Source organism: Daucus carota, chromosome 6, assembly GCF_001625215.2.
Source record: "Daucus carota subsp. sativus chromosome 6, DH1 v3.0, whole genome shotgun sequence".
NCBI classification, from domain to species: Eukaryota; Viridiplantae; Streptophyta; class Magnoliopsida; order Apiales; family Apiaceae; genus Daucus; species Daucus carota.
The window spans coordinates 22,451,506-22,476,441 of record NC_030386.2 but is presented as its reverse complement, the minus strand read 5'-3'; the positions used below and the strand labels follow the sequence as shown (position 1 = coordinate 22,476,441).

Sequence of the window (24,936 nt, the reverse complement as noted above, 5' to 3'; positions counted from 1 at the left end):
TCTAAGTGCTTTTCAGGAGATATACAATGCGAGCTGGGTAAGTTTAGATTTCTTATAAATTATTTTTCCATGTAAGGATAAAGGATGTCATCGACTTCAGAAATTACAGCAGCCATTTCTCCGATTTGATAATTTGGTTTGATATAATATCAGCAGTACCGAGTCCCCCATAGCCTCAGCCTCTGGCGTGGCTAGCACAGATACTACATCTCTGCAGTGATCTCAGTTTGTGCAGAGGGCTGAAAATCAGGTTAACATAGAGGAAATACTCAATAATCAAGTACGAAATTAGAAGCATTGCAGAGTATTTGTTGTTATGATTTATAAATCGCAGTAAACACGTGTCTCATCTCCTTGACGAGGTAGGTTTTAGAAATTATCCAGTACCATCTAAGCCCCCTCACCTTGTTACATTGGAGGCTCGACGCATATTTTAATGTTTTCATATGATATAGTTAGTTAAATTATTTTGAATTTTTTTCTGAACAAAAATTTAAAAAGAAAATTTTTACAAATAAGTTATAAAATTTTATTTTATATGCGCCTTGCAATGTGTGCCGAGTAATGTAAAAAAAAACATAGACCCAACTAAAATCTCAATCCCAAAAAAATTATTATATACAGGAATACTTCATAATAATGATATAATACAATTGATGTTACATATTCTTTATTCCACAAGGAACAGTGCAAACTGAATTGCAAAGAAAGTTGAAGCTGCATTGAGCAAACAAAAAAAAAAGGCTAATGATTTCCCCATTATGCTGAGGTATCAGAAAACTGCAATGTTTCACGGTGCAATTTACAGTAACCAACATATCTCAGCATTATTCTTTCGCTAACCATCTGGTCATATATTGTTGCAGAATGTGGAACCAACTTTAATCTAACCACAGACTACCTATATAATTCAACTTTTCTAATTTCAGTATTCAAAAATTCTAGGCCTGATATAAAAGATCCTTCAGCTGCTGAGGATCAACCCCAGAAGGCGCACTAGTAAGGGCACACTGAGCACTCATCGTCTTTGGGAAAGCTATGACGTCGCGGATCGAGTTTGCACCAGCTAATAGCATCACTAATCTATCTAATCCAAAAGCAATACCCCCTGCACCAGCAACAGCAAGATTGTTCAGATACACACACAAACAGTGTTGAAAACGTTACAAGGCTGTATGAAAGATTACTAGTTCAAAACACCTGGATATAGTTTTCATTTATATTCTAAAGTCTGAACAAATAGAAAGACTGATGATTGAGAATATAAATGGAAAACCTTTGGTTGTTTTGGAACTTAAATAACAATAAAAGAATGAATCAATTTGGTTGCAAAAAACCTTCTAATGAAATAATTTACAATTTTCATCACTTATGGAACCTGTATAAGATAATTTACTAAAATGGAATAGACTTCCCTGGACTCGTATTATATTGGAGTCCCATATATGTTCTGCAAGCAGAACATGTTTGCAGAACAATATGTTTTGTATTGTTCTGAAAGCAGAACATGTTTGGGACTCCATAGAACCCAACTCTAAAGATGCAATACAACATGACAAGTGGACTCTTCAAGAATATATGCAAATATTTTTTCAGTTTATAGAATATCCTAACCATGTGGAGGAGCACCCATGTCTAATGCCTCTAAAAGATAGCCAAACTTTGCTTCAGCCTGCAGATAAAACAAGACAGCGGCTATATTATCATAGCAATGAACACAATTTAGTACCACAGGATACAGGTTCTAGCATGCAAATGTGTTCACTTCCAAAAAATGTATTCTAGTGCTTGACGAAATAAGCGGCAATGCATCCCAGGATAACAGGATGATGACTTAAGACCTAAAAGATCAGGCATGAATGATAAAATTTCCTAGTCCATGACCTAGTACGCTAATTTAAGAATTGAATGAATGAAAAATTCTATATTTTTAAGTCAAAACTCAGGGGTCATTTGCTAACCGCTTAACCAGACAAATGAAATGGTTCATCTGTTAAGACTGTGTAAGTTTTTTAAGTGCTGAATCATTGAAAATCCGCTGGACGGTTATTAAAATTCTTCTGGATGACTGCGCTTGAAAATAGAAGGATAAACTGGTCCAGACTATTAAACAAGTAACTCATTCACATTCTTTCACAAATAAAACATTTATATGTTGATTTATGTTTTTTAAAACTTACGGTCATAAACTTAAATTTATAATATTTAATATTTGTGGAAGTATGTTTTTTTTTGCCAACTCAAAATATGTTTAAAAAATCATAACGGCTATTATGTCAGAACGAACGGAATAAAACACTAGATATTATTACGTATAATCATTTCCAACTGAAGTCATTGGCCGCGTATCATTATAATATACATGTATAATAAATAGACATTTTCATTCAGAAATTAAAAAAGTTATTTATATTATTCATTCATCCGGCAGCCAGATTATCAATCATTCAGAAAATATTAACTGTTCAGAAATTATAGTTCAGATATTACCAATGACCCCTCAGAAGGAAGGAGATTGATAGATTGAATCTGAAGGAGATTGATAAGATTGATACACAGAACATTAACCTAGAACCTAGCCACTGTATATTGAGCAATTAAATGTTACAAGATTAACTTAATGAAATGCTTACCTGTTCACGCGAGATGCCAATTATTTTTAAGACCTTTTCTTGGACTTCACGCTTATAAATTCTCAAACTTCCACCACCAATCTATGATATAATTCAAAGAAAAAGTCCAAAGGCATTGAACCATTCTCCAATGTTAGCATTGTGACATAAGATTATAATTTAATTACTGCAGGAAAATCTATATGTACACATACCTCAACTCCATTGTAGACCATGTCATAAGCTAAGGCACGAGCCGAGGAAAGATCCTTCATATCTTCGGGGTGAGGAGCAGTAAAAGGATGATGCAAAGCCTGCCATATAGCAAAATTTCAAGCAAGTTGACACTACTACGAATTGGAGATATACACTGAATGACTGAAATACCTACGATATCGCATGAGTGACCCTGGCAAGTAATATCTTTATCCATATTCCGATAATATTAAATTCATTATAAACAGGTTGACCACCAAAATAAATCCCTCGCTATATTAGGCAGCCACAATTGGAAAAATACATCAGTGACCTTTGAAATAATCATACTGTATTAAGTAGACCTTAGGATAATCCTACTCATATGAAGTAGGTTCAACATGGACTTCTATAACATTATACAGAGCACGTGATCGAAATAAATCTCACATGTAGTTAGAACCAAGCCTTAAATTGCTAGCCAAAACCCAAGCATGGAAAAACCAATATGATAAATACAAAATTTAATATTGCATTCAGTTGAAGTATATGAGCTAATATAGCTGTTCTCTTTTTCTGTATTAATCATCACATAATATTGTTTTTAAAAAAAAATCATATGAACGGATATTAGAGTACTTTGTGTTATCACAATACTCAACCAATATCTTCTTGCGTTAATTGTGCACTTGGCACATATATAAAGCTAAGAATGCAGCAGAAACAATTCCATAAACACTACTCTAAATTGAAATATAACGACTCTCACGACTTGCAAATCGATACAAGGACTTCTTTGATGTATATATGAGGTACGAACCTCAAATCTTTCTTCTAAACTGTTCCACTCAAACATCGGAAAGTCGGTTACCCACAGGATGGAATGCCTGGTCTAAATATCATAATTGCAAAAGAATTTGAGTTAGACATTAGTGAGGAATTATTATTATTATTATTTTGGGGTGGGGGGCAACTCTAGCAAGAGAGATTTTTTCTAATTCAATTACAAACTTACATTGTCAACCAATCCCAGCTGATGGGCTACAAATATCCTCAGGCGGTCCAGGGTTTTATTAACAGATGAATGGTTGCCCACTGCAAACAAGATAAGATCCCCTGATTCTGCATTACATCGTTCTAGTAGCTGCTGTTTTCTACTTTGGTCCATACTTGATACAAGGGCAGAAATCCCTTCAACTTCCCCTAGATTATGACAAAAGTCTGACATTAATCTTTGAAGTGTGTGTGTGTGTGTGTGTGTCTGTTGAATTATTGGGAAATTAGTACGTACCATCACTCACGACTTTCAGGTAAGGTAAACCCTTTGCACCAGATTTCATTGCTTCACTGTATAATTCACCTTTCTTAAGAGCGGTGTTTGAATAAGTTTTCCCTCCGGATGGCACACAAAGTGCTTTAATAACACCCCCACTTGACACAGCATCTGCAAACACTTTGAAAGGGGACTCTACAAACACATCAGAGACCTGCATTTATCAATATGTAAAGATGAATAACAAGGCAAACCCCTCTAAGAATCTTAAAATTTAGGAAACGTTCAAAAATGGCTATTGATCTGGAACAACACATTATGTGATCAACACATTACCAACTTATTTATCTTATGAATTATAAACCAACAGAAACAAGTTTTAGATTTATTGGATACTAGTCAAATTACATTATATCAGTTTCAAACTTAGTGCCACTAAAAACAAAGAGGCTTCCCCGTTGTTCGTAGTTTTCTGGAGGTGTCAATAAAAACACACTTGCAGCCTGAATATATTTGCACATAACATTGTGGAAGCAATCATATATTAATGAAGTTGTGGATCATATATTGTCAATGGAAGTGCATATATCGCCAATAAAAATTTATATAGAAGCGATTGCAGGCCTAATATCATATATAAAATTGCATATCTTTATATGGCACTCAAGATTTTATTTTTTTGTGAGAAGAGGTAGGAGGGGGGGGGGGGGGGGGTGAGAGAGAGAGCATTACATCCTTTAATTCAAGATCAAAACGAATATCTGGCCTGTCAGAACCATATCTACTCATTGCTTCATCATAAGTAAGCCTTGGGAAAGGATTTGGTAGCTGAACACCTTTGATCTCTAGAAAAACCTGCAAAAAATTGACCCATTATGTCTTAAATGAAACACTAAGTATCTAGACCTATTAGAACACTTCTGCAAATGTCAAAACAAATTGTTTTATAGTAGGCATCCACTTGTCCAGGGGTCGTAGGCCCACGCCCCACTGCGCTATTCCACAATCCACTATAAGTGCCGTAATGGACATACGTATGGGAAGAAGAATTTTCCTTCATCTAATGTAGCAAGAATATTTTAGGGTTCAAAAAGGTGACAAGCCCATTGTACACTGGAGATTCTCCAGGACAATTTGACTATATTTCCGTTTATATCTTCCAAGTTCCGACAAGTATGGACATTAGAAACAAAAAAAATTTAACAAGCTTTAAGAAAGGCTACTTGCAGGCGATCTGAACAGTTTGTAAATGTACAATTCAACTGTAATTAGAGCTGAATCCAGCTTCCAAAAAATCTTCTACATAGCTCATATGAACCGCCAAGATTAAGTGCAACCAAATGAAAGTGAGTCTGGTCCTGGACTGTAATCTATTGCCACTTCCACTATAACCAACTAGTTAACCATATGATTCAAAACACAGATCAGAACCAAAACCCAAAATAATCAAACCGACATATATAATCTACTACTTGTTCCTAATTTATTTATTTTAATTTCCAATATATTTCGAATAAAACAGGTGTGGACATTTACTAACACTGTATGATCAAAGGCTGTAAGCATAAGAAAGCTCTCATCTCCATCTTTATTAGAAAGCTCTCATCTCTTTTTTTATTAGAAAGCTCATCGCTACTGCCTAGGCAAACTTGAAATAATTAAAAGCAGAAGCACCAACCTGTCTAATCAAATCCTCATTCAACTTTAAAATGTCCTCTAAAGGAGTGAAAGCCAGTTCCATGTCAAGTTGTGTAAATTCAGGTTGCCTATCAGCCCTTAGATCCTCATCCCTGAAACATCTGGCAATACAATTTACATGAATCTAAGAGTTTGTTTCACCATCAACATTGATAGAAATGGCGTGCAATTACTCTGTAAACCATCCTCTTATTTTGAATATATATTACATATATAGTTATTGTCATCTAAGAGTTCTAATGATGCTGGAAACTTGACTTGCTTATGGCTTCTTAGCAAAGAACTGAGAAAAAATTTGTTTACAGTAAAATTACCTTTCAAACACAAACTGGAGAATCCATAACAAGCCAAAAGGAATGAAAATAAAAAGCATAGTAAACCAAATAATAAAGAAAAAATACCAAACTTGCTAACAAATTACCTTGCTATTTGATAATACTTATCAAAACCAGAAACCATCAGCATTTGCTTAAAGAGCTGTGGACTTTGGGGCAAAGCATAGAAAGTTCCTGGCTTCATAATAATGATAAACTATCAGAACTCCAATATTCAAAGATAATGTCCAGGTAGTATTATTTATGAGATGGGAAATCATAGCATGTTTAAACCAAGAACTATAATTAGTCAATTATTGTCTGAGAAGCAAGGGTTCAGGTGACAACTGTAAAATATAGTGTTTCGGGTTCAGGGGGATATGGTATACCTAAATAGTTATAAATACGTCTATAATGTTATATGTGAAAAATTCGTCACAAAAACATAGCTTTTGTTCAAATTAAACCTAATAGTCAAAGTTATTATGTTAGCATCCATAATAGTTACAGTTGATGGTCAGAGATGTAATATAAACAGTAGTTTATCATCCATAATAGTTACGATTGATGGTCAGAGTCATGTAAGATAAACAGTAGAGAACAAGAATGGGGTACAGATTAGTGCAGCAATCCTATAACAAAAGCAAGCTCAAAGTAAAACACAGAACAATTTATTTATTTTTAGAAAAAATTGAACTCAAACTCTGCCCATCCTGCTCCCCCTTCTCCAGATATGATACCAACCGCCGTGCACACAGTACATAGACAAGGTGAAGGAGCCATGCTTCCTAGATTATTGTAAATCCCTCAACTCTTTTGTACATTTTTATGTCTTTAGGTACTATACTGGTTGGTGGAGCTAATAGCCTAATTATTTTATCTTTTACAACCCTCGTCACAGAAAGGTTATGACTACCACTGCAATAAATAGAACTAACAGAGCTCAAATCTCAAAAACAATAAAAAAAAAAAACAAAAAAAAAAACTGTCTTGCGTAATTACATTAGAAACATGACTAATAAGATAGTCAAATTAGAAAAGTAGACCATGATTACATAAGAAACCATGACTTGTAAGAATGTTGAACTAGAAGAGTAGATCGATTGAAGTCATCTTGTACCTGAACTCTTGAAGGCACCAGATAGTCCCGTGCACCCTCTGGAGTAGATCTACACAGTATTGGAGTCTCAATCTACCTTGTAACATTAGAACGTAAGAATCAAAAAAGGAATCACATAGATACATCCTGTATTCAGCACAGACCAAAATATTTTACTAAAATTTTACAATTAATACCTCCACAAAACCATGTAAATCCTCCAGGTACCTACGAATAAATTTTACCACCTGATGTCGCAACATTATATTGGCATTCATCTGTGGTCGACGCAGTGTAAGGCATCGGTACCTGCAACATGTTCCTGAAACCTTTTTATCAATATAACATGGCAGAGGTGTGCAAATGAAACCAAAAACCTATCTATGGAGTGGAAGTAATAAGTATGGCTTATCAACTTAACTTCTTAGAGCATCTCCAGCAGTGTCTTAGTGTCTTCCTTATAAATATTATAAAATATTGAATCCTAGTGATTTAGGACAAGATTTTGTATTTCAACTCCAACAATGATCCTTATAATTCATTCCTTATTATTATTATTATAATAATAAATTTGGAAAGAGATTGATAAAAGATGGAAGGAAGAGAGAGAAATAAGTTACAATAAGAGAGAGAAATGATTTTTTTATTAAAGAAATCAAATAAGGCATGGCTAGTGGTGCCTTATTAATAAGGCATGGAAGGAGGATCCTAGTGATTTAAGGCACCTCTAAGACACTGCTGGAGCACTAATTTATGTCACATTCCTTATAATTGGACTTAGGACATGAAATAGGGAAGCTGCTGGAGTTGCTCTTAGAGCATTTCCAAGAGGCTCCCTATTTGGACTCTTAAATTAAAGGTTGAATCATTGATTAGAAGTATCCCGAAGCAACTTTGCTAGTTGATCCTCAAACCTTTAAAAGCCTACCTTCCGTCCTCCCTTCTCTTATAATATTTAGTTTTATATAATATGTAAGATACTGCCCCATATTAAGTGTCATCACGTAAAGACTATTTTATGATGGAACTTACTAAGAAGCTTCTGTTTTACTAGGGACAAATAACATTCAAGGTAGTTTGCAACACACAGACAATCAAGTGAATAACAACAGATACCTAGTGCAGCCTCATTTTTCTGACATAACTAGAATCAGGTATTTAAGATGAGAAGGGCAAAGGCAGACTTTCCCAGATACCTACTAGGACATTTAGGCTTTTAGGACTATATAGCTATATATCCTGACAAAATGAAATATATAGCATGTGATGTGGAAACTGATGATTAGAAAATGACAAGATTAACATCAAAGGTATAAATATTAAGCTTGCACGCGAACTGCAGTGACTACTTGACATGAATTTAATATTATATAAAACATATATAAACTAAAATATTGGACACGAGTAACTAAAATACGAAACAGAAATACTTTAAACAGGTTACCTCAAGCCGATTTCCTCTTTATATGAATCCTTTGCATCATCAGATGTAGTAACCAAAAATGGCAACTTACATTTTACAGCATTCAAAATCTTAACATTCTCTGCAGCAATCTGAAAAATAAGAAACACCACCAATAATGAAACACATCATTCATTAGAATGAAAAAATATATCTTATACTATTAGACTGCATAACAGACATTAGTATTACACAGTACTAAATTTTACGAGGACCAAATGTCAATAAAGCTTCATTTTAGCATTCTGATTTCCAATATATAGAAAACAACCTTATATGGCCACATATTCGCCTTATATGGTAACTAATATATTATAGACGTGCAAGCAACATATTGAACTAATAACCACACAGTATTATTTACCTTGCATTGTCCAGGAATATGTACTTTTTAGACACGAGACTAATTACCACTCATTTAACTGCAAATTTAGTTTTCAGTACAACTTCATGCTTCCCCTCTTATACAATCACGGATAACCGAATTATCTAAATAAATGTCACTGTCCTACTCAACTGAAACATAACTAATTAGCATGTTTTATTAGTCTTAAAATAACATGAAATGGTAAAACTGAAAGGAAATATTAATGTCAGATGATGAAAATTATAATTAAGGTTGAGTTATCTCCAATTTACAACTAACACATAAATAAGATCAAGCAAGGAATAAGTCAACTCACCTCAATCATGCCAGTCTTCATTTTCTTGTTCATTGACTCAGCAGGCCGGTTTCGAACAACTCCTTCCACACTAATAACATACTCGAGCCTCAGGTCATTAATTATAGAATGTGCTTCAGGAAACTCGTCTGGTAGCGTTGTAACCTAAACAAAAAATTCCAATAATCTACAACCATCATTTCCTCACTAACCAAACCAGATTAATCTCCACTAGTTCCGCTCTCACTCCTAGAAATTTCAAATACCACATTGACAGCAAGCTTCTGCAATCATTTATCAGGTCCAATCCACCAAACCAGTATATGTATATTCCCAAAATACTTCATTTCACAATACAAATTTTACAATCAAACATAATAATTCATGACATAAACACACATATATACATACATAAATGTGTATACCTGAATGATTCCAGAATGGTCTCTTAGATTAAGAAAGCTAAGGCCCCCATGAATCCTATGAAGAGCAACCCAACCACAAAGACAGACCCTTTTGCCCACATCATTCTGAGACAAATCACCACACAGCCCAGTTCTACTAACCCATAAAAGGGTATCTTCAGTGGGTTGTTTAGGAAGTGGGATTAGAGTGTCTGGAGTAGCAGCAGCAGAATTTGAGAGGCTTCTTTTGGGTAACACAGAGATGGGTTTAAAGAATTTGTTGAGATAAAATAGAGGGAGAGGGGGTTTGAGATAAAAAGGTCTAAGCTTTAATGAAAGAGATGGTAAAGCTCTGAGGTACAGAGACATGGCTATACAAATATGTATGCAAGTAATTTTGGAGATGGGGGCTTATCTGAAGAAGTAGAACAAGCAAATGCTTGCAAGGGGTTTTGGACTTGGAACAACAGGATTGGATTCTGTGGTTTGTCAATGCGCGTTGTTTGGTTGAAAAATTAAAAATCAATAGAGTATTTTGCACTTTCGATGTAGCTTAATATTTTCGGGGGTCCAGGTCCCCAGCAATCGGTTGCTGGGGGACCTTTATCCAACACACGGCGTTTGAGCCGTCCGATGGCCCAATCAAGAGCTACGATTTAAAAACCGTCCAGCGCTTTTTTACCGCTGGAAGATTATCGTCCAGCGCTAAAAAACCGCTGGACGAGTGACTATTTTTTACACGTCTAGCGCTAAAAAAGCGCTGGAAAGACAGAGACACATATATATGCTCGAAACACAGACATAACGGATACAGACATTTGAAAACAAAACAGGAGCGAGCGAGCGAGCGATTGCCGAAACTTCATCTTCCACTGCGATCGTGCTTTACCATATCTGTACAATCGTGCTTTAGCAGTAGATTATCGTGCTTTAGCAGTTCATTATCGTGCTTTAGCGGTTGATTTTGGTGCTGGACGAGCTTGTTGAATTCAAGGCAGTGGAGTCGAAGTTTATCGGGTAATCTCACCCCTTCAACCTCGTAGCTTAGGATGTACGCTTAGGATGTTTGTGTGGCTTCGATTATACGTCGTAGTTTGCAATAAAAGCTTGGTTTTTGCTGGTGAATGCAAAGTGTTTGATAAAATGCCTCTGTCAATTTGCTCGTTTGAAAGTGTTTGTTTAAATGCCTCTTAGAACAGGATGATTGCAAACTCTGATTTATACTCTTTCAATGCTCTGTTGTCATGAATTTATGGTTGATTGCTTTAGTTTCAGTTAGTATATACTTGAATTTGTTAGTGAATTCACACTGATTTTGTACGGTTATAATGTATGAATTTGTGAGTGAAATGCGGCTGTTTGAGTGATGCTGATTCATTTGTTGATATCTGTTGTGTTGTGTTGTCAGTAAGCGGCACTGATTTATTGTCGATATATGTTATATGCATTGAATTTGTAAGGGTAATGTATGAATTTCTAAGTGATTCATTGTGTTTGGGATCTGCAGAGATGGAGGACATATTGCCAGGACCGAGCAGCCGGGTGGTTATCACTGACAATGCTTACCATGTCAGTGATAATGTTTGGAGAGGTACGGATAGGGGGCCTCTAGAGTGCTTTGGTGCGAGCCGTCTACTTCATGTTTGGGTTCTGTCTGAGGCACAGAAGGAGCTGTTGCACGCCGTGGGATTCGGATTGTTTGCTAACCAGGATGTGGGGGTACAGAATGACACGGCATTAGTCTCTGCACTCGTGGAGCGGTGGAGGCCTGAGACGAACACCTTCTTCATGCGCCAGGGTGAGATGACTATTACTCTGCAGGATGTGAGTTATATTTTGGGGCTGCCTATTCTTGGGCAAGCCTTGGGAGGGCCAGCCATACAGTGCCCGGCCTCGTGGTTTCGGAGATTTTGGTTCGAGGAACTGAGTGATGAAGATTATGAGGCTGGTTGGAATAAGTCAGGCATCAAGTTCACATGGCTTTATCAGAGATATGGACGGGCAGGTGTGGAGGGTGACCCTGAGCGGATTGCAATTCACACGCAGGCTTATCTTATGCTGGTTGTTGGGGCTGTTCTGTTCCCTACGAGGAGTAGGAGTGTTGTTCACCCGAGGTACATTGGGCTCCTTCGTGATATTTCACAGATTCATACGTAATCCTGGGGTTCTGGTGTCTTGGCATATCTGTATAGGGCTTTGGGGATGGCTGTCAGGAAGGATAACACACACATTGCCGGTTGCATGCTGCTACTTCAGATTTGGAGTTATGAGCGGTTTGATATCGGGTTGCCTTGTCCTTTTCCTCAGGCTGTGAGATTTCCAGCTGCGTTGTATTGGGCTTATCCGAAGACGAAGAGTGTTCTACTTGAGGATAAGGAAGCTGGAAATGCAGAAGAGGTTGTGGTGAAGCCGGTGCTTGGGAAGCGGCGCCGGGGTTCTAAGGGTCCTCACCACAACTTGCCACACTATAGGGCTGAGTTTGATGGCGTCGGGTCAGATCGAGTGAGGTGGACACCTTATGATGAGGAGCCAGAGGAGGTTTATGGAGACGAGGATGAGCCCCCTGTGATTCCACATCTTGATTGGGATCTGATTGAGGCACAGATTGCCGGACAGTCCAGGCTTCCACTTCTCTGCTTCGACATTTGTGAGTTCCAGCATTCTGACAGGGTTTTGAGGCAATTTGGGTTGAGGCCGTGCATTCCGAGGCCACCAGTAGACATGACTGCGTATAGGAAGCCGAAGCAGAGATTCCATGCAGAGAATTGGATGGCTGTGTGGTTCGCAGAGATTGGGCGGTGGAGGCGCTTTTGTGACCGGCCTGACATAGCCCTGTGTGATGATTTAGGGTACACTTCGGAGGCTGCGTACATGGAGTGGTACATGGAGGTGTCTAGGAGGTGAGTGGGGAAGCCAAAGCCCAAGCCTCAATCAGATTATTCCAGTCGTGAGTTGTTTGACAACTACGAGGCCTTCCAGCTTGTAAGTGTTTAGTTAGCTCAAGTTTTTGCAATTACTGTATTGTTCGTTTCGTACATCCATGTTGATTTGACTTTTGATTTTTTGCAGATTGAGTCAGCTATGGACCTAGTAAGGCAGTTGGATGCGCGTATGCCTTCTAGTTTTGTCCCCGAGTTTCGACAACTTGCACCTAAGTTTGTCGACCGATACTCTCGCTTCATGAAGACTGTGAAGGGGCCGGGATTCACCCCTCCAGTCTTTGAGCATCTAGATCGGGCAGACTTGTCTGGGACAGGGTTGGCAGGTGTCGCTGAGCAGGACATCATTCCCATGACTCAGCCTTCGCAGCATATCCCTGAACAACCAGCATCTTCTTCCCGTCCAGACAAGCTGGCACTTGTTAGTCTGAGGAAGGGGAAATGGAAGATGAACAAGCCCCTTTCTCCCACAAAGCAAGATACAATAGCTACAGAATGGGGTTGGAAAGATGGTGTGGTGAAGCTAGACGGGGGGGTGAAGAATGCATTGTACGAGTTGAAGCCTGTCAATTTGCTGACACTGGCTCCGGGATCTTGGATAGATGACCGGATTATTTATGCGTATATGGTACGTTCCTAGACCTCTATGTGTATTCCGTTTTGAATTGATGACCTCTATGTGTACGTGTGTTAAGTAATGTGGTTTCTGTACATATTTCTGCTTACTAACTCTGTTCATGCCACAGATGTTGTTACGTGATAGGGAGGAGGAGATTGCTAGGCTTCATGATAGGAAGCCAACGTACTTTTTTATGGATCCGTTCTTCATTCCCCTTGCCAAGACGAAGAATTGGAAGAACCCCGAGTCGTACGTGAAGTTGCATAACTTCTACTGCGATTATGGAAGTGCTGAAGTGGGGCCGACGATCAACAAGGTTGATTTCATCTTCCTCCCGACTTGCGTAGAGGAGAATCACTGGATTCTATTTGTCTTCTCCGTGAAGACATGGGGCGTTGTCATATTGGATCCTTTATATGATGACGGCAGTTACCCGGAGGAGGAAGAAATAGTGGTACGTACACACTTAATGCACCCACTTATGTCATTATTGAATATGTTTTCGAATATGTTTATAATTAGTACTGACTTGGTTAAACATATTTCAGACGGAGATGTTGCCCGACTTGATTAGATTCTGCGAGAGGCGGCAAGAGGTTTTTCCAGAGGGCCCGGCTCAAATTAGTGCCTTGATGAGAAGGCCAAAGCAAAGCAACCACACTGACTGCGGTATTTTTGTCATGAAGTATATGGACTATATGTTGCAAGGCTTCCATTTACAGTCAATGACTTGGACGAGTTCTGATGTTGAGACTTTCCGCTATAGGATTGCGAAGGAGATTCAAAGGGGAAAAGCAAGAATGATCCCTGGGTTCCTCATGAAGCAAAGGCTGGACAATGCTTCTAGGGCTTAGTTCTTTTGTTATGTTCTTTTTCAGTTGTAGGAATAATTTTGTACTTAAAACTTCAATTGTATTGCCTTTTGTAGAACCTCGTTCAGTTATCTATATAATGCAACCTTCATTTATATCGGTTGTTTAACAACCGTGTCCTATTCCCTTCCCCGAAATTCAGTTGTGATTATTGTTGTTAATTATTGGTTTTGATTTTGGATTGAGTTTTACTTTTGATTTTGGATTGAGTTTTACTTTTGATTTTGGATTGAGTTTCATATTTCAAGTTTCAGTTATGATTTTGGATGTAGTTTTAGTTATGATTTTGGATTGAGTTTCATTTTTCAAGTAGCAGTTTCAAGTTTCAGTTACAGTGTTGATTTTGGATTGGTTTTGGTTTACAGGCAGGCATGACAAAACAGGGGAGATATGGCCAAAATTGTTCCTGTGTTTCCAGCGCTTTTTAAGCGCTGGACACAAAAACTACTCCCAGCCGTCCAGCGCTTAAAAACCGCTGGACGTCTGAGACTTTTTTTGTGTCCAGCGCTTAAAAAGCGCTGGAAACACAGGGACCATTTTGGCTCCCCTGACCTGTTTTTTCCCCATTTTGGTACCATGGAACCCTGTTTTTTGCACCCTTACTCCAAAATCATAAAAATTCATAAAAATTGTATTAAACTTCTAAAAATTCATATAATTTAATACATATTAGGAAATCAGCCAATTTTTACAAATTCATAGAAAATAATAAATTCTTACAAATTCATAGAAAATAATAAATTCTTACAAATTCATACAATTTCATACAAATTAATTGAAAATGCCTAGAATATTGGAGTAGCCAATGGAAAGTCGATGGTGAGGGGTTTCGTCCATGCTAATGAAACAAGTAGCTTGATACAACACCAAAACACTTCCCTCGCGAACCTCTCCCGTCGTGATCATTGGATGATCTTTGGTGTCATCACCAAGCGAAACTAGAATAGACTCGGACCCGTCATACAATCTAAACTTTGCAAGAAGAAACGGATTTGGCTTATCATCAAGATTGTCCGTTTGCAAATTATGTACGAACCCCTTCACATATGCGATACGAATTTGATCTTTTTGGAAACGTGTATCGCGGGGCCTCAAATTGCTTATCTCAGCAATTCGCTCGACATTGACAAGTTCACCTCCATCCCAAGGACGTAGCACAAAACGCCTGTCTCTGTCCAAAGCGTCCGCTCCCAAAAGCCTAATGTGAATGAAATACGGTGGCGGGCATCTCCTTGCCTTTGCCTCCATTTCTCCACTTGCAAACCATCCACACGCTTCACTCCATCTCCTCTCCCTTTCAATTTCTTCCTCCATAGGGTACAAGTTGAAATCTTCTTCTTCAACTACGGGAGCATCTATGAAGAACCCGTTTGCATACGATGGACAATCTAATGCCTCCATTTCTCCACTAGCCACCCATTCACGGGGTTCAATTTCTTCCTCCATAGGATCTAAGTTGAAATCCTCTTCTTCAACTACGGGAGCCTCAATCAAGAATCCATTTGCATACGATGGACCATCTAACGGCAACCGGTCAATAATGTCAAGCATTTCATTGTCCGACGGGGTTGACCAAGAACGGAACCAACTTTCACTAAGAGCCTCCTCCGAGGGTGAAAGCGAATCACTAACATGACTAAGTGTGTCACCACTGTCAGATTGATGACCATTTTCCATTTTTCACCTACAAATAAATATGAAATAAAATAATAAAAAATCACTTTAAATCACATAAAATCTTATAAAAGCACATAAAATCACATGTGACAAGATGACATAAAATGACATAAAATCACATAAAATCAAATAAAATCACATAAAATCACATAAAATCACATAAAAAAGTTACATCTAAGAACTCTTATTTTGGTCTCCAAATTTTTTGCAAGTCCTTATATCATGGCCTTCTTCATGACATTGCTTGCATTTCCTCTTTTTCTTACTAAGGCCTTCAATTGGATTTTTGAAACGTTGTGGCTTCTTCCTACCCTTCGTTTGAGACACTATAGGATCAAGTACCGGCTCGTTCAACTCGTCACCAATATTCTCTTCAATGGGATTCTCAGTATTTGTATTAGGAGCAGCATCAACATTGTCAACACCCATTTTCTCAAGATTTGCAATTTCTCGATTCATCACCTCTAGGGCATACTCATATCTTTCTTTCGAAACCATGCTGCTATGACAAAAACTCATTGTTAACAAAGTCATATGGTTGAATCTTTGACTTGGTGTCAATTCTGTAGATGTTGGATCATCGCAACCCATAGCATAAGGTAGCATACCATCTACCCTATTAGCATCTCTAGTCCAACGACGTTGAATAAATGTTACTGGAATTTGGGCAACATTTTTCTTGTTTAAAACGGCAATGATGTGTCGACACGGGATTCCTAAATGTTCATACATCCGACACACACATCTTCCTGTTACGGCCACTTTGTTGAATTTCACTTCATACATTGTTTTTTTGTCGCTTTCGGTCAGGGGTCTAAAACACCTATAATGTGTGACTTCATCCCCTAATGTCAATTGATCTTTATCCTTCTCGACAAAGTATTTAGAGGCTTCCACCAATTGAACTTGAAATTGGCGAAACATCTCCTTGGTATATATGGAAGCCCCGTCTTGTTCCAAAGCCGTCTTCAACCTCAAGTAACGGGTTTTATTCTTCGTGTCATTGTCCTCCTCCTTCTCCCGCATAAATTGTCTTTCAATTGCTTTTTGTGCATTCTCAACAAATTGCTTCAATCCTGTACTAGAACTAACATAGCTATCAAAGAATGCATTCATTCCCTCGCTCCTCGATGTCGTGGTCTGACCCGCAGAGAATGTACTCTTAGTATAGGCCGAGATCCATTTCTCCTTCAACAAATACAATCCTTGCAACCATGAATGATCTTTCAAATCATACTTCACCACTAAATCTTTCCACCTCTCCTCAAAAATATCCTCCGTCAGTGAATGGTATATGCATTTGTTGAAATCTACTTTGAATGTTCCCGGATGCTTAATATAAAGGGTGTTCAATTTTTCGGGGAACTTCTGGCTTATATGCCAAGAACACAACAAATGTCGGGTTTGGGGTAGTATGGATGCAATTGCCCCCGCCATAGCTTGATCTTGGTCCGTGATTATAGCGTTCGGGTGTTTATCGCCAACCGCTTCAAGCCATGTTCTTAGCACCCATTCGAAACTACTTTTTACTTCATCCCTCATGAGTGCAAATCCAAAAAGAACAGATTGGTAATGATGATTGACCCCTGTAAAAGGCACAAATGGCATGGCATACCTATTCGTTCGGTATGTCGTATCAAAAGCAACAACATCTCCAAAATTACTATAGGCCATCAAACATTTAGGATCCACCCATACTAGATTTTTCAAACGGTTTTCTCCATCCACTTGAGTTTTCACAAAAAACTTCCCACCGCCTTCCTCTTTAAGACGACTTAACAAATCCAAACCCGCTTGAGCATCACTCACTTGTATCTTTTTCTTCCGCTCATCCCGCACTACATTCCTAATATTTTGGCTACCAAAACCAACATTACTAACTCCACCTTGCATATTGCTAAAAAGACTCATGGTTTGGCTAGGGCGAATACCCGACACATTTAACACATTTATAAGATTTCTTGCCGCACTCGTCACATGTCTTTCCCGTTGAATCAAAGTCATCTTACTAGGAGATACAAGATCATGATTGTGTTCTAATTCAACGGTTGTCAACTCCCAATAATCTTTTTTCTTCTTTTTCACAACAAACATCCTAACCTTACAACCACTTCTAGGAAGTTTGTCCCGACGACGTGTGCCCTTACTACTGCCTACACATACTTCTTCATCCACCACATTTTTGTCTTGATTTTCACCCGCGAGTCTACAAACAAACATTCGGGCATATATTTCATCAACTTTTGCCCGTTTCTTTGTTTGTTGTATTTTCACCGCAAACCCATTCTTAAGGGCATATGACCTAATAAATCTATCTGCGTCATCTAAATTATCAAATCTCTGATTCAAATACGGGACTTCCATATTTTTATTTCTTTCATTCTCATCAATAAATTTATTATCCACTCCTTTATCATCACTCTCTACGTTCTCATCAACCTCATCATCACTACTAACAACATTTCGATCATCAATACAATCTTCATCAACACTAACATATTCTTTATCATCAACATTTTCATCATCTTTTAAATCAATAAACACACGATCTACAACACTATCAACCTTAACAACATCATCTACATCTACGTAATCCTTATTATCAACTTTTTTTACTCTTTTTCTTGGAACAAAATCCTCGAACAAAGAATCCGCCATAACAACAACAACACAAACGAAGCAAACAAACAACTAGATTAGAGTTAGAAATTACCACAATCTTGAGTATGCACTTGCTTCTTTAGCTCCAAAGATTATGCACTTACCACAACTAGATTATGCACTCTCCAAATTTTTAAGCTCCTTGATATTTTTTCTAACACTAACCTAAAGTGACCTAAGTACGCGGGTATATGATCATTTCTCTGTGTTTCCAGCGCTTTTTAGCGCTGGACAAGTGAAAATATCAAACTCCTCCAGCGTTTTTTTAGCGCTGGACGTGTAAAAAATAGTCACTCGTCCAGCGGTTTTTTAGCGCTGGACGGTAGTCTTCCAGCGGTAAAAAAGCGCTGGACGGTTTTTAAATCGTGGCCCTTGGTTGGGCCATGGACGGCTCAAACGCCGTGTGTTAGTTAAAGGTCCCCCAGCAACCGATTGCTGGGGACCTGGACCCTATTTTCGGTTGATTTTGTTGATATCCGTATTTTTATGATAGAAGATATTTGATAATTTATGATTTTGAAAAAGATTGTAAATTTTAAATTCTAACTTGACTTCATAGGATAAATTTAGATTATTATTTATATATGAAAAATGTTAATATTTTCATTAAAATTTATCACAATGCAGTTATTTCATATGTCTTCTCTCGATTAAAATATTTGATTATCCAAAATAATAGATTCGGAAAAATAGCTTTAAATACCCGTTAATACCGTCTAATAATTTATCATTTTTTATCTGGAAAGAAAACGTTAAATCATGTAATTGTTTTAACTCATCAAAACGATATACACGAACCTGACATAATGTTACATAAACTGATGTTCTTTCTTTTAATCCTAACATAACGACAGACGATATAACGTTTTTTTATAAATATCCAAAACAATACCTGATGTGGCGTTAATAAATATTATTTCTGACTTTTTTCATGATCCAAATATTTAAGACATTAATTATTAATACAAGATAACGAGGGCCACCCCTAAAATTTGTTTATCAAAATGAAGTGCCTGTTACATGGCTGTTGGCCCCAAGTGTCACATTTTAGCAGTAAAATGGTTCTATTATCATTTCCTGAAAAAATGGTCTTAACTGTCACTTCAAAACGTAACTGCGTGTTGTGTTAACAAAAACGCAACTTGAGGTCATGTTTTCAGTTGAAAACACCACTTCAAGCCGTGTTTTCAGCTCAAAACGCAACTTCAAGTCGTGTTTTTTTGTTCAAAACACAACTTTAAGTCGTGTTTTCAATTTAAAACACAACTTCAAGTCGTGTTTTAAACTGAAAACGCAACTTTAAGCCGTATTTTATTCAGAAAAATCAAAACACAACTTCAAATCGTGTTTTGAAGTAACAATTAGGGTTTTTCGAAAAATGACATTGAAGCTCATTTGGTCTAAAATAATGACTTCTAGAACCTTTCCTCGTATTACATCTTCAAACTAGAACTCGTAAATACACGAACGAAGTTGAACAAAAAACCTTAGCTCTCAAACAGTTCAAAATGAAAGAGAATAATAATAGTAACTTTACACAACTTAAAAAAACAAGAAATAAAAAATAAAAGAAGTCAGAGCAAGAGAGCTGGATGTTAACTTTACTGCAACGGTCACATATTTATTTGACTATATACAAGTAGCCGTTACACTATTTGAGCATTGATTGCTTCAATATATCCAATTTGATTTCAAGAATCTCTCAAGATTTATTTCTACTCTCTCATCTACTACTAACCCACTTCTCCACAGCTTACAATCACAACATAGATACACAACACATTGATCAACATGGCAGGACCCAGATCTTCATCTCCAGTGTTAACAAGACCAACAACAAACCCTAATCTTAGAGCTTCTGAGACCAATTCTTCAATCAGGAGGAGCTTCACAGGCAACCCTTTTGCCAGGCCTTCAGTTCATACAAGTCCCAGAAGTTTTGTTCCCAACACACCTGCAAATAGCCCTGCAGGTATATACATATCCCCATCATTCTTGTTTTTTTTTTTGGTAATGGGTTTTGATTTTTGATGAAAATATTTGGGTGTGATTACTGCTTGTGAATCTTGTTATAGATGTGTAGTTGTTTTTGTTTTAGGGTTTGATAACATGGGATTTCTTGAGATTTTGCTATATATTTTTTTTTTTGGATTTTGAGCTGAAAAAAGGTTTCTTTTTTTTCAAGATGTTGGTTATAAGATATGGGTTTTTATGAATTTTGAATAAAGAGAGTGTTTTTTTTTCAAGATTTTGAGACCGGGCTTTGATTTGTGAAAAATGTATAGTTGCTGTTTATTCTTTATTAGATGTATAGTTTTAGGGATTAATAAGATGGGGCTTCTTGAGATGTTTCTATATCTATGGTGTTTCATTGGAATTTGATTGAGGAAGTTTATTTTTCAAAAATTTGCCTTATTCGATATTCTTTAATTTTTGAACAGAGTTTTTTTTAAGATTTAGATAAAACTCCTTGATTTTGAAGTAAAGACCTATTGAGAGTGATACTTGTCAGTCGTGATGTATGATTCAGATATATAGTTTTGCATGTACATTATCGGGGTTAATATGTTTACAGGAAATGTTTGTTCATATCTCTTACAACTATAGTGTTTAATGTACATTTTGGGGGTTTAAAGCATGCTTTTTCTGTACTTTGTTTTTTGTTTTTTTTTTAAATTCTGAACTGATATTTCGCTAAGTTGCTGATTATTGAAAAAAAGACGTCTGTGTATAGGTTGTATGAACTGTTTGCGTTCTGCCTCTCTAAATTTTAATAGTCTTCTCTATCCCTTTTTGTTAAAGTTTCAGTCCTTTGTTTTGATTTGTTCTTTATTCTGTGTTTCAGAGTTTGGACGAAAACTTCCGGTGGGTAAAGAAGGTTCTTTCAGGGGTTTTGAAGAAAAAGAGAATGAAAAATTGCACAGCTTGAAAGCCATAAAATGCAAATCGCCATTGAAAGCTAGCAAAAACTTCATGTCGCCCACAATATCCGCAGCTTCAAAGTTCACTCCATCACCAAGAAAGAAGATACTAGGGGAGAGGAATGAACCAATTCGAACATCAATCTCATTCTCTGATGGTCAAGAGTCTTCAGTTTCTGACATTGATACAAAATCAGAATCAGGCTTCAACCAGAACACCACTGATGTTTCAAGTGAATTTACTGGTTTCAATAAGAAAGAGGTGCTCAAAGCTTCAAAAAGAGTAACGTTTTCTGATGAAGTAATCCCAATTGCCCACCATGAGTCCAGTCCCTACAACAATTCTTATTCAACCTCCATGTCTCCTGTGGTAGCACCATATGAAGTTTCTGAAACACCAAATAAAGCCGACAATCAATCAGATTATGATTCTGCCGACAATCAATCAGATTATGATTCTGTAATTCTTGATTCCAGTTTGGATCCCAAACCCTTTTCTTCTCCTGCGATAGCACCTCTAGATGCTGACCCATCGTTTCCACCTTATGATCCAAAGACTAACTACCTATCACCAAGGCCTCAGTTTCTTCGTTATAAACCCCACCGCCGGATGGAAGTTTATCTAAGCAAAGAAGGTCTTCACTTTGAAGAAAGTAAGGAGTTTGAGGACACTGATGTCACTGAGGAAACTGACTCTGGAGATTCGCAGAAAGAGTCTGAGGATGGGTCGACAACTGAGACATTACCATCTGAAGAAGAAGAAGCCTCTTTACTTTCTGAACCAACCCCTGCTGGTACTCCCATAAGTGACCAGATGCTTAAACATATTGTTGAAGCTAAACCAGATTCCTTTACAATTTCAAAATCAGAAGAAGAAGAACTCCTGCTATCTGAACCAATTTTCGCAGGTTCTCCCATAAGCACCCAAATGCTTAAACCAGGCCCCGTTGCAAAATTAAAATCTGAAGAAGAGGAAGCCCTCCTTCTTTCTGAACCAACCCCGTCTGGTACTCCCGTAAGCACCCAAATGCTTAAACAAATATCTGAAGCTCAGAGAGCACCTAAACAAGGCTTCTTCACAAGATCAAAATGCATTTCTCTGCTTTTGGTACTCTTGATTGGTTTTGTGTCTATTTCTGTCACGGATGTTTCCATCACTAGTTCGCCTGTTATCAAGGATTTAAGCTTTTATAAGCTTTACGAATCATCTGAAGTTGCTGCGTTAGCAAGAAATAAGATTGATAAGCTGGCAGATAATTTGCAACACTGGTATGATACATCTGAAATTGCTGTACATGCGAGAGAAAATTTTGATGGGTTACTAAAACAGTACCAGCAATGGTATGAATCATTTGATGTTGCTATATATGCAAGCAAATATTCGCATGCCTTTGCTAGAGATTTCAAGCAATATTCATCCCAAACTATCTCTTACCTTTCTAAGCTAATTCCTCGTCTTGGTGAAGTAGATAAACCTATTTCTGGACAATTCTGCAATCTCACTGATTCACAAGAACACTCCGGAGGAGTTGGGTACTTCGACGTCAATCATCAGAAGATAGCTGAAATTCATGATGACTATGAGTTGACGCCTATGGTGACGGAAGAAGCAGGGGGGGATTATCTGGAAGAAAAGGCTCAGTCAGCCAATGTTTTCAATGAGCAAAACGAGGAGTCAGAAATACAAGAAATGATTCAAGCTGAAAAGAATCATTTTGATATTGCAGAAGAGGTTTTGGACCCAGAACAAATCGATGCAGAAGTGCAAAGCAACACAGTGAGTAAAGATCCATTAGCAGATGTGAATGAGCACAATGAGGAGGAATCAAAAATACCAAAAATGGTTCAAGCTGAAAGCTACACCGAAGAGGTTTTGGGCCAGGAACAATTTGATACAGAACTGCAAAGCAACATAGTGAGTGAAGATCAATCAATTTTAGATTCAGCGGCTTCTGAAGCTAAATCAGAAGTGATCACTCCTGTGAAATTTATTTATGAAACCAAATCCAGTAATGATGCAAGCACTCAGAGCAAGCCTGAGGTGGTCTCACAAATGGGATATCAGTTCGATAATGATGCAGGCACTGAGAGCAAGCCTGCAGTTGTCTCCGAAATGGAATATCAGACCGATACTGATGCAAGAAGCACTTCTGAAACTGCATACGAGGTCGACCAGGTGATATCAGAAGTTATTGAAAATAAACCATCTGCCCATGCTATATTGGGGATCTCCTTTCTTGTAATTTCTGTGGTGGTAGCTTCAGCTTTTACCTTCCTTAAATGGAAAAACACCACTGCGGTGAATGGCGTGGTTCATGGTGAACCAAAACAGACTAAGGATATGAATTTAAGCAAAAACCCGTCACATGAAGACAGGGACCTGCAAAACTCTCCAACAAATTATGATATGTCTGGGGAGTCATGTCCATCTGAGATGAGCAGTTTTCAGAATACCTCATCATATAGTAAGGGCCCATCGAAAAGAATGCACAAAGCTCAGAGCCAAGAGAGGAAGTCCAGAGCAAACACCAAACGAGAGTCCTTGGCATCTTCATCAGAGTTCTCGACAGGTTCCCCTTCTTACGGAAGCTTCACAACTTACGAGAGGATTCCCCTAAAACATGTAAGTCTACAACGAAGCCATTTCAATTCTGGTCCTTTTTTTCACTCAAGTAATCAGCATACATATGTAGCCATAACTTGACAAATTTCTTGTTTTGTTCTTTCAGGCCTACGGTGAAGAAGAAATAGTCACTCCAGTGAGGCGGTCAAGCAGGATCAGGAGCCAAATTACTTCTCCATAACAAATGACAAAGTTGGAAAGGCATTAGCATTGACTGTTAGCTGCACATCTCTTATGTGGTTTGAACTGCCTTAGTTGGATTGATTGAATGTAGTAGTAGTAGTGATTTATTGTTTCTTGTTTCGTTGTTATCAGAGTACTCCGCTTCCTAACTGTTGTCCACATTTCTAATGTGATTGATTTAACTTTTTTATAGTGATTTCGAGTTTCCTTAGAATACTTAACTTTCTCTCTTAAAGTTATTATTTCTTCAAGTATTAAGTATTCAGTTGTAGAAGTTTTTTTTGCTAATTTTTACGTCTCATGGCATCCAAGTTGATGAGATAAATTGAACAAGTATGGTCGTCGGTTTGCAAACAAATCTTTGCCAAGTGATTTATTATGCACAGATCATTCTCGAAGATCTAGTTCTACTCTGCATCTCTCAGCTTGCTGCTCACAGCAGTAAACTATCAAACATTCAGAACTCCATGTTAGAGTTGTGCTGAGACTGCAGACGATTATTCAAGCAACTAATAGTTATAGTTTTAAAATGCTAAGGATTTATGCTAAGGATTTATGAAGTTTGAAAATGAATACAGTAAATTAATTTATACACCATTCAACTCTCTGTAAAGAATGAAATCAAAGCAGACCAATTATACTGGGTATTTACAAAAACAAATAAGATCTTCTCGGAAAGACTCCTGAAAATTATCATATTTACAGTCGAAGTCTGCTCAGAA

The 24,936-nt window shown here is 37.5% G+C and overlaps 5 protein-coding genes across 5 annotated transcripts; 3 read left to right on the top strand and 2 right to left on the bottom strand.

Moving 5' to 3' along the window:
* Window positions 1–596: 596 nt before the first annotated feature.
* Window positions 597–10,246, bottom strand: LOC108228151 (aspartate--tRNA ligase, chloroplastic/mitochondrial). The gene is made up of 15 exons (XM_017403652.2): window positions 9,741–10,246; window positions 9,337–9,480; window positions 8,636–8,745; window positions 7,389–7,500; window positions 7,213–7,284; window positions 6,200–6,291; window positions 5,759–5,879; window positions 4,813–4,935; window positions 4,099–4,294; window positions 3,823–4,010; window positions 3,628–3,699; window positions 2,828–2,926; window positions 2,634–2,714; window positions 1,615–1,672; window positions 597–1,108 (listed from the first exon to the last, which is right to left on the bottom strand). Exons 1-15 carry the CDS (start codon window positions 10,086–10,088, stop codon window positions 942–944), a joined length of 1,983 nt encoding a protein of 660 aa, XP_017259141.1. The 5' UTR covers window positions 10,089–10,246; the 3' UTR covers window positions 597–941.
* Window positions 10,247–11,183: 937 nt separating this feature from the next.
* On the top strand, window positions 11,184–12,225 carry LOC135147250 (protein MAIN-LIKE 1-like). The gene is made up of 3 exons (XM_064080140.1): window positions 11,184–11,833; window positions 11,933–12,131; window positions 12,217–12,225. The coding sequence occupies exons 1-3, from the start codon at window positions 11,184–11,186 to the stop codon at window positions 12,223–12,225; spliced, it is 858 nt and encodes a 285-aa protein (XP_063936210.1).
* Window positions 12,226–13,404: 1,179 nt separating this feature from the next.
* On the top strand, window positions 13,405–14,131 carry LOC135147249 (putative ubiquitin-like-specific protease 1B). The gene is made up of 2 exons (XM_064080139.1): window positions 13,405–13,731; window positions 13,826–14,131. Exons 1-2 carry the CDS (start codon window positions 13,405–13,407, stop codon window positions 14,129–14,131), a joined length of 633 nt encoding a protein of 210 aa, XP_063936209.1.
* Window positions 14,132–16,000: 1,869 nt separating this feature from the next.
* Window positions 16,001–18,484, bottom strand: LOC108207549 (protein FAR1-RELATED SEQUENCE 5-like). The gene has a single exon (XM_064080138.1). It carries the CDS (start codon window positions 18,482–18,484, stop codon window positions 16,001–16,003), a length of 2,484 nt encoding a protein of 827 aa, XP_063936208.1.
* Window positions 18,485–20,115: 1,631 nt separating this feature from the next.
* Window positions 20,116–24,430, top strand: LOC108224337 (uncharacterized). Its single transcript, XM_017398909.2, has 3 exons — window positions 20,116–20,459; window positions 21,333–24,031; window positions 24,138–24,430. The coding sequence occupies exons 1-3, from the start codon at window positions 20,279–20,281 to the stop codon at window positions 24,210–24,212; spliced, it is 2,955 nt and encodes a 984-aa protein (XP_017254398.1). The 5' UTR covers window positions 20,116–20,278; the 3' UTR covers window positions 24,213–24,430.
* Window positions 24,431–24,936: the final 506 nt, after the last annotated feature.